Raw genomic sequence first — 10,688 nt, forward strand, 5'->3', positions numbered from 1 at the left:
TGTACGGATTAATGATCGCTATAGTACAAATAATAGGCCTTTTATTAAATTAGGAAAGATCAGACCACAAAGACTACAGCGAACTGGAGCAACCTGTCCGACAGGATTGCATGTAACAGTTTTATATGACAAAGTTAATGGCTTTGGACGCAGTGCAGCTCATTTGTTCTGTATGCAAAATTTTAGGCATCATAAAAGGTTCAGTCTTTGCATATAGAACAATCGTTAAAGATTGTTCTATATGCAAAGACTGAACATTTTATGACGCCTAAAATTTTGCATACAGAACAAATGAGCTGCACTGCGTCCAAAGCCATTAACTTTGTCATATAAAACTGTTACATGCAATTGCATGTAGTCAGGCAAGTCGTGGTTTGACGTGGACAAGAATGCAGTCTTCAGGTCATTCAAACCCAAAACTCTGGTTTCAGAGTTCAATAACATCAAATCAGTCAAAAACATCAAATCGCTGCTGTTTTTTTTTTTTTTTTTTTAGAGACAGATGCTACTGTGACCTAAACCATAACAATTCTAAATATAAGAGATAAAATTATACTACATATTAATAATTTGTATAAAATTATTTTATTAACAAGTCATATTTGTTATTTAGCCTAGGACAGCTTCTGACCATGAATTTAAAACAGACTTGTGATTTTATGACATTAATTAGCTTGATTTATTCAGAAGTACAGAAGTAACATTTTGTGTATTATTTGTCATGTGACACCACTTTTTATGTGTGTGTGTGTGTGTGTTAAAAACCTAACCCTAACCGAAAATCAAGTTTGTAATGGTCAGGGATGCAAACAGGGAAGGGGAATATACATTTTCCGTTTTGAATTAAATGAGCACCTGGCTTATTTAATGCCTAACCATAGTCCTCACTGGAATCTGGCTCAGTATATGGACTTTGCCCTTCTATTGAGCGGTTCATCATTTGCTGTAGGAGTGGATGATTAGGAACCTGACACTCCTACAGTAAACGCCAAGGCCGCCATGCCAGAGCCTCCAGCCATCACGGCCGTCACGCCAGAGTCTCCAGCTGTCATGGCTGGAGGCTGCGTCCGAAATCGCGTATTGTAGAGTAGGTTCTACATTTGAATTTAAATTTACTTCACGAACGTTGAAAAAGTACGTTCTATATAGTACGAATGCGTGTAGTATGAATGAATTCGGACGTACTACATCCGCTATGTTTTTACCATCACATGACCTACCAGCGTCAGTTACATCCATTCAACTCCATCCACAAATCCTCTCTCGTGGCCTCATGGGATAGTAAAGTGTCCATCTTATGCGCACTTCAGAATCTCGCCGGAAGTAGTAAGTTATCCGGGTACTTTTCGCCTACTGTTTTTCGAATACTATGAATTTGGACATACTACTCTGTTCGCATACTGTTTTTCGCGTACTATATAGTAGAGTAGTATTCGATTTCGGACGTAGCAAGAGTCTCCAGCCTTCATGGCTGTCACGCCAGAGTCTCTAGCAATCATGGCTGCCACGTCGGAGTGTCCTGTCTGTGATTGCAACCGCCATCCTGTGTGTTTGGGCTGCACACACTCCCCCAGAGGCAGCAGCGACCTCTACAGCCCTTCCAGAGGCGTAGGCGACCACTACAGCCCTTCCAGTGGCGAATTTACTGTGCCCCATGCCATGGCCACGGCCACAGAGGCCTTTCATGTTCCGCCAGTGCTCTATGGCCCAGGCCCACCATTGCCCCATGATCCGGGCCCTCCATTCCTCCCCCTGGTCTGCTTCATCTCCTCCACCCTCCTGGACACTTTGTTTGTGTTTTGGGTGGGAGTGCTATTAGGGCATCTGGAGCCACCCTTTTTGAGGGGTGGATATGTCACGTTGGTTTTGGTTCAAGTTTTTGTTTTCATGTTTTATTTTGTAATTTTGCCTTAATCATGTTTCCTGCTTCCTGTTTGTCATGTGATTCCCTGTTCCCATAATGTGATCATGTCTTGTGCTTCCCAAGTCTTATGTGTCAGGTTCTGTTCTGGTTATGTGTCCTGTTTTCTCATTGGTTCCTTGTTAATCATTACACTGTTCCTTGGTCTAGCTTTGTCCATGTCAAGTCCAGGTTTATGTTCAAGTTTTGTTTATGTTCATAGTTTTATCAAGTCTTTCTTTTGTATTTGGTACACATTTTGGTTAAATAAACTGCACATGGGTTCTTACTGCAACTCACCTCCAGTGGATTTCATTACAGGTGATTTCAAATATGAAATTTAATCTTAAGCTTGGTGAACCGCTTTGGAGAATTTGATTTCCCGTTCAAAGAAATAGGAGCTGTACTTACATGACTGAAATAGCTGCCCGAGGCATTTCAAAGATGGCCGCTGAGTGAAGTGATTTGCTTTAAAGGCAGCCAGGAGATAACGTAAAGCAGGAGTCAAACTATTATAAAACCGAGTGGGGTTTATTGAATAAGCTTAGTTGCGTGTTTTAATGCTCAGACTTCGTCTTGCTATTTTTAATAACCTTTTGGCTTTTAGTAGGTCACCTAAATAGTGGTGTAATTAATTATTAAAGGTACGAACAAATCATGCGGAAATTAATGAAGTCATAAAACCTGCATGTGTGGTGTGTGTGTGTGGTGTTTACATTTTTTATTTGAATGTTTGAAATTTCATGCCAACTGCTTACATTCTCATATATAAACATTTATTTAGGTAATGTAGACAAAATCTGTGTACACAAAAAACTAAAAAGTAAATAGTAAAAGTAAATTCAGAGTAATTTTTCTCACGAATAATTAAAGTTATGTCCCAGTTTAATATCTATAACCTACAGGAGTCTTTAATATCCCTGAAATAGCTTGTTGAAAATAACAAAAATATACATAAAATAACATTTTATAATATTTTTATATATTATAAAAAAATCAGAAAGTTTGAAGAACACCATTTATTTGAAATAGTTTTTTTTTTTTTTTTTTTTGCATCAATTTAATGCATCCTTGCTGAGAGTATCAGTTTCTTTAAAACAAATCTTAATGACCCCAAACTTTTGAAAAGTAGAATTTACATGCATACATAAACAGAACCACACCTTAAACATTACAGATAAATTTTGGCTGTGTCCTTCCTGATGTCCTTTGACTAGTTAATGAAAAACTACTGCTGCACAACATTGTCCTTGATGACACTGAAATGAGGACATTTCTCTTCACACAGCAGAAGGTTAAATCATAAAATGATGTGCAAAAAGTAAATGAGTAATGCATTTAAATAAATGGTAAATACACAGAGAGAAAGATCAAGTGAAGAGATAAACTAGAACACAGTTGTGTTTTTGCTTACAGACACAGGTGTTTTATTGAAATTAGATCCGATGTCATGTTATCACAGCGACATGACTGTTTAAACTAGAAACTGGAATACATTCTAAAAATGAGCCCTGTCAATGCGATCCTGGTGCACCTGTGACCTGCTTTTTTTCTCCAACGTCAGAATGTACTCGGCAAACTCCCGAATGGCTCCATGGCCGGCGGGTCTCTGACAGGTGTATTTAGCCGCAATGAGATCAGCCACAGGTGCGTCACATGGGATGCCGTTCAGCCCCACCTGAGACAGGATATCTACATCTTCAGCTTCTGAACCTGTGAGGGAAAACAAAACAGACTGCTCGATAAAAATAAGGTATATTTTGCATGTGGTTCCAGGTTTATTTACAGTACACCATTCGTTTGGACAGTCGCGTATCTTACAGTGTAAAACATTGCAAAATGGTCTAGAGCCAAGCTTTAACTGACAGCCTATGATACATGGAATAATTAATTAATAAAGGAGCTCCAATTTGTTTTAGTAATTTCACATGTAAAGGTCACTGGATTTTTTATAGGGCATATCAACATGACACTCTTACCCATGAAGGCCACTTCATCCCACCGCAGATTTTTCTCTCTCATCAGCTGCTCCACCTCAAGCCCTTTCTGCTGCTCTCCAATCCTGAGGCCACATCTGGCTTGCTGGGCCACTTTCTCCAGGAGACCCCTGGACAGTGGCTCATTCACACTGGATATGAGGATCACCTAATGAAAGTTATGAAACATGAAAATCAAAATGACCCTTGTTTACTTTCTTAATACATGTTCTTCTGATCTTAATGTTGCATGCTATTGAAAATAATAGATGTATGAATAAATAAAATGGATTGTGAATGTATGTTCATAGGTGTTCCTACACTATAGAAAAAAAGTGAAAATAATTGCAGCTGTGGTTGCCAGAACTTTACTTTATGGGACTTAAAGGCACAACATGTAATTTTTCTCCGCTAGAGTTCGCCTATTCAAAACAACAAAACAAAGGCATAGCCGAGTTTGAGCACGGAATCATGGGAGATGTCATCTTCACCTCACAGCTGGTGGAAAAGAATTCAACAGGACTCGGGCAGAAATTATGTTCATGGATGACGATTAAACCATACCTGTGACTATATCAACATGCAATATTGTTGATGAAAAAAGACGAGACTAAAATGTAGTTAAAAGACCGAGAACTTTACCAAAAACGATTTTAATTTTGTTAAAAAAAAAAAAGAGGAGCCAAAACATTTCAGACTGCTGTACAAGACTCTGTTAGGTGAGCGTTCATGTTTGCGGTTGCCAGATGTCGAGAGCTCAAATCCCCCAATCATAACTTTTCTGTTAAACGGATCATTGCCATGGCATTTTGCTTCATGAAATCTGGCAACCATTCTTGCGATCTCCATTTGAGGTATTCTGCTTAAAAGCCTAAAGTCTTTGGTGTTTATTTAGCTTATAATTGATAGGCTTTAATAAATCTGTACACTAGTTGATGTAAAATAAACCATGCACATGAACTGATATTCTGTTGATTTGTGCTTATTGGTGAACGAGCAACTTCTGATGAAATGTAAAAATAAATTTCCCAAACGACAACAATCATTGCAATTGAAATTGAGCAAAATAATAATTTTTATCATTTTAACCATTATACAGTATGACAAAAATGTGTAGGTTTCCATTGACTAAAATACTCAGACATTTAGTTGACTAAAACTTGACTAAACAAAAACAGTACAAGGTTGACTAAATATGATAAAATCTAACAGTTAAATTTGACACAGGACTAAGACTACAGGCCTTTGTACACTGAATCCGTATCTTGTAATTTCCTATAAGATCCACACTGTTCTATTCATGCCTATAAGGAGTTATTCACTCCTTAATGCTTCTTTGATCTGGATGATGACCCCATACATGAACTTAGCCTTTGTTTTGAGTTGTCCTAATGCCCAGACTTGCTATATATAAGTTACAGCAAGCTCAATAAACTTTGACTTAGAATGAACAGCACTTCTCGTGTTTGTGTCCCTGGTGCCGGTGCTCTACTCTGCTCTGCATTATATTGATTAAGTATTGGAGGTCCATAATTTTTATTTAACACTGTTCTAGTGGTTACTGGATATTTTAATCCAAATATCTTACATAATGTGCCTTTAAATTTTACCGTTAAAAATGAAAATTTTTATTACAGTGTATAGGTACTTTGCCCCATTATTTGTGCCAGCCTACATGACTGTACCTCTATATCTTCTCTCTGCAGCATCTGTATGCCTGCCACGTCTCGAGCATTGATGGCCACAAGGTCCTCCCCCGAAACCGATGTGTAAATCTGACAATTTGTCAAACAGCCAGACACATTACACAGAAACAGCCTGACCGCCGCCTTCTCCTCTTGGCCGAAGTAGCCAAACCTGCAGAAAAGGGCTGCATTTATATCTTCATTATTGTGTTTTGTCCAGCCACAGAGTTTGTTGAAATATCCCACCTCAGAACTCTCTGCTCAGCGACAGGCCAGTCGATGTCCACGTCGATATCAACGCTGTGCTCAGGCAGCATCTCATAGTAAGCAACCTTGTCCAACTAAAACATACAGAACAGATCAAAATATCTGAAGCAGAGCGTTTGAGGTCATGAGCTTTCATTGGTCATGTCGATTTCTTAATTTACAAAATGTTTTTCTCCCATTAAAGCTGACGGGAAGTATTTGTGAACATCTTGACATTTGAGTTTTGTACTTTATTTTTTAGTTTGTTTCACACACAAAGGACTGGTTGTGATATCAGTGATTATTAAATCTTTTTCTAAGATGGTGTCAAAATCATCTCAGTAAACTATCAAATCAATAAATTATAATGTCAAATAATTTTTTTCAAAGAAAATGTTTCATGCGAAAATTTCAATGTAACGTAACACAATAAAAATATTTAAACGCAAAATTTTGGGTGCCTCTTCTTACTTTGAACCTTTACCCCGGAGGTACTTTTCCACTAATTTTTGTATTTTCAAAATTTATGAAACGTTTCCACTTTTTATTGTACTTTCTACTCATTTTTTTCTAACTTTATGTTAGAAAAAACAAGCATTATTTTCAAATTGTTTATATTACTCATTAATTATTTTTATTTGTTTTTTTTGCCATTTGGATTAATTTTGATTTTGGATTAATGCTTAGCCTCATAAAAAAGGCAATAAAAATTAAAGAAATAAATAACTGTAAATGTCATATAATTGGTGTACCAGGGAAAGGGGCTTTTCAGGCATTTGAAAAATAATTTAAAAATGTAAATGTGTATTATAAAATAGTGTAAAATGTTAAATAAAATTTACATTATTACTTTATATGGTGTTTCTAGGCTATTTTAAATTTTATTATATTAAATTATTCTAATTTCCATGACTGAGAATTCAAGGGACAGGTTTGTCACCATATTTTGATAATGACCCACCTGTTCAAGGCTGTTTTCCAGGGCTTTTCTCGTAAAAAAATAGAAAGAGCCATTTTCATAGAGTTCCCCACACCAGTCTTGGCGTCGAGGTCTGTGCGCCACATCGATGTTCAGAGGAGTCGGATTCTTACTCCCTAATCACAATGAAAAACTTGTGAACTTTGGGATGTAGTTCCTGCTATTATCATAGCGACATTGTTAGGCACCATACAGATCCAAAATATGATATCAAAGTATATTGATGTGACCTACTTTTGTTTTTACAATATGCTTTTAAGCGATCATGAAAGACTGTGTCAAACATCTTATTTGCCTAGTAACAAAATAAACATTTCATAGAAAGCAAAAATCTGCAATTGTTTCCTTTTGGAGATTGTGAGATGTTTTTTATGAGACTTTACCTTTCTCGTTCACCTCCTCCCACCGAAACTGGTGTCTGCGCACCACTGAAAACACATAGTCACAACCCTGTTCGGTGATCATCTGCAGGGCTTCTCTGATGTGTTGAGGGTGCAGGCATGGAGACGTAGCCTGAATATGACAGACGATGTCCACCTCTGAAACAAAGAGAGAAAATAAATGATGAATACAATAAAGCTGAAGGCGTTTTTGGGTCTTATATGGTTTTTAATTAAGGCTTAAATATTTTACATCTTTTAATTGTTTGTAATTGCTCTATATTCCAGTTCTCCCTCTTTAAGTTCACAAATTCATACTGCTTATAAAACATCTCAACAATATGTTCCTTGTTAAATATAATTTTCTCTGCAAATTAGAATACTTTTTGCTTCCTAAAAATATTTAAAATTACATATATTTACATGGAAAATTAAATGCCAAAAAAAAAAAAAAAAAAAAAAAAAAAATCTTAAAAAGCACATGAATTTCATTGTTAAATATAGCCTACTATAAAAGTTCACTGTGCATGGCAAAATATGGTTTGTTTGTCTGACCACGTTACATTAATATTCCTATGTGTTCATGCACAAATCATCCACCTTCATTATACATCACATGTGACCCTGGACCACAAAACCAGGGTCACATAAGTCGCACGGGTATATTTGTAGTAATAGCCAACAATACATTATCAATTTTTCTTTTATGCCAAAAATCATTAGAATATTAATTAAAGATCATGTTCCATGAAGATATTTTGTAAATATATCAAAAATCCATTCTTGTGAGTGGATATGTGTTGCTAAGGACTTCATCTGGGCAAATTTAAAGGTGATTTTCTCAATATTTTGATTTTTTTGCACCCTCAGATTCCAGATTTTCAAATATCTCGGCCAAATATTGTCTTATCCTAAAAAAAACATACATCAATGGAAAACTTATTTATTCAGATTCCAGATCAGTTTAAAAAAATTGACCCTTATGACTGGTTTTGCGGTCACTAAACCTACCTAACGTTAGCCATCACAGAAAACTTTTAGCATTTTTAGCAACGCTGTATGTTTTTTAAGCCATTTAGTTTACGAGGACACAAGAAGTGCAATACGTGTTTTTTATTTTTTTTATTTTTTATTTTAACTTTTACACTCCTCAGTTCATAACACTTCTGCAGGAAAATGATAGGCCTAGTATACATGAGAAAACAGGCTATTTTTCAAGACTCTCTCACACTTGTAATACAAAACCTCATGTTAGCAAGTCATTTTTTATGTTTGCGAGGCATAAAATGAGCGTAACATGATGAAGGTCTGTCTTACCGGGTCTCAGTCGGATGAACTCCTGGATGGTCTCCAGAGAGCTGGAAGAATCTTTGGAAACTTCAGGACTGCGGCGATGAACTTTCGCGCCCCAGACTTTTGCGACCCGCTCAATTTCATCGTGATCTGTGGAGACCCACACGCTGCCACACATAGTAACACCAGTCATTAAAAACACGAAGACTAAATTTATATTTTAATCTTAGCTAAAAGATGGAAGCTCGCCGCGGAATAAAATAAATAAATAAATAAAAAATGTTTCCTATTTGCTTTTTTTCCCCGACTTATTTTTTTCGCAGAAATACAAGTAAAAAAAAAAGTCAGAATTGTGAGAAATAAACTCGCAATTGCTGGAAGTAGTTACAATTTAGATTTTTTTTTTTTTTTAAATCGCTATTAGCCTACCTTTTATATTGTTTATTCCGTGGAGGAAACAAGCTTCCATATTAAGAATAAATTCAGGAACAAGCATAAAATTCAGCCTATATGGTAACTGTAGCCTAATTTTGAGCTTTAAATACGACCACAAACGTATATCCACTACAAACATTTCATTTATTTCCCAGTTTCATACACATTGAAAAAGATCACATTAAAGCCATCATATTCAACAATTCAGAAAAGATCAAATGTAGTTACCTGTCAGCGACTCCTGAATCCAAGGCAGCTCTCAGGACCCATCCGATGAGAGGAACACCGGCCAGATTCTTGATGTTCTTCAAAGGGATTCCTTTACTGCCACCCCGGGCCAGAATCAGAGCCGCCCGGTGAGGGTGTCCAGAGGACGGGCAACAACACGAACCCACCTGTGAGCACCTGTTGCACTTCATCGCCGCAGAAACCTCAGTGAGGGAACAGACAAGAGGATGCGGATTGGACACACCTTTATGAGAATAATTTCATTTATTCGTTAGATTATAAAATTTGATAGATTTAAAAGCACATGTCAGAGGCGTTTTACGGGGCTTCCTTCATAACAAATAGATCGTCCTAATCTGCCAGATAATCATCATGAGCTGAGCAAATGGGGCTATTCTTAAATCTCTCGTATCACTCCGCGATCTCTGACTTCTTTAGGTTATATCAGAGACGTACGTTAGTGTTTCTTCTGTTTTAAAACAGTCACAGAAAGTGAGCATAAAAATTTTGATAGCTGTATAGAAGCTGAAGAGTAGCATATCAAGTTATAATCATATAAAAACATATCGAGGAAGAACAACAAACCTGCAAGTGACACAAAATGAGAGCGAACTTAAAATAGAAGACAAGTAACTTGAATTGTTGTATAATCATTATTATAATCATTATGGTTTAGTTCATTAATAATAATATATAGCCTATAATCTAATATTGTAATTGCAGCCGTGTTCATTCTAATGTATAGTAGGCTACGTTGTAATGGACTATTTTTCTTAGCGGAATCTTTAAGATTTTTTTGTTACACATAATCATTATGTTTTACTCACTCACCACATGAGAGCAGTAGTATGTCACAGGTTTTGCTTAATCATGAGTTTATGTCCTTGATGTAAAATTATATATAATAAATTGCTTTTGCCCTATCATTTTAGGCTACTGTATTTCTTTACATTTTGTATAACATCAGAACTTTACTTTTCCATGAAACACCTGCAGTTTTTGGTGGGTTATAGGGTTAGACTAAGACTTGTATGTAATGCGTTTTTTTGCTTTGCATGTTCACAATGTTTACAAAGTCCCCTAATAGATGCATGCTCAAATAACATACAAATGTTTAACTGTGAATCTCAAAAAACATATTTTGAACAATTGTGTTCATCATTTAAACCTAACAACAGATTTAAGGAAAATGTTATATGTTCTGTTAAAAGATGTTATGGTTATTTTTTACTAGCCTATCAGTCAAGACATTTTGTATAACACTGTAAAAAATAAAAAACGGAAAATATAGCCAAGGCATTATCCTTTTACAGACATGTCTGTTAACCTTAAAGCACAACACAATGCATAATTCAAAATACAGGCAAAACACCACAAACCAGGAAAAAACAAAAACAAACAAACAAAAAAAAAACAACGGAAAATTCCTTCATAATTATACAGTGCAAAAACTAGCTGGACCAGCTCAAGCTGTGTTTTGAAACATGGTAGCCTATTCTGATAAACCACAGACACACAGATATACACATTCAAGAGGAGAACTCAAATGTGAATATCATTCTAACA

The 10,688-nt window shown here is 36.1% G+C and overlaps 1 protein-coding gene across 1 annotated transcript; it reads right to left on the reverse strand.

The window, feature by feature from the left end:
* Positions 1-2,606: 2,606 nt before the first annotated feature.
* On the reverse strand, positions 2,607-9,484 carry cmasb (cytidine monophosphate N-acetylneuraminic acid synthetase b). Its single transcript, XM_051884284.1, has 8 exons — positions 9,123-9,484; positions 8,484-8,626; positions 7,170-7,325; positions 6,769-6,902; positions 5,808-5,902; positions 5,562-5,733; positions 3,880-4,045; positions 2,607-3,613 (listed from the first exon to the last, which is right to left on the reverse strand). Exons 1-8 carry the CDS (start codon positions 9,311-9,313, stop codon positions 3,399-3,401), a joined length of 1,272 nt encoding a protein of 423 aa, XP_051740244.1. The 5' UTR covers positions 9,314-9,484; the 3' UTR covers positions 2,607-3,398.
* Positions 9,485-10,688: the final 1,204 nt, after the last annotated feature.

This window comes from Ctenopharyngodon idella, chromosome 24 (assembly GCF_019924925.1).
Source record: "Ctenopharyngodon idella isolate HZGC_01 chromosome 24, HZGC01, whole genome shotgun sequence".
In the NCBI taxonomy this organism is placed as follows: domain Eukaryota; kingdom Metazoa; phylum Chordata; class Actinopteri; order Cypriniformes; family Xenocyprididae; genus Ctenopharyngodon; species Ctenopharyngodon idella.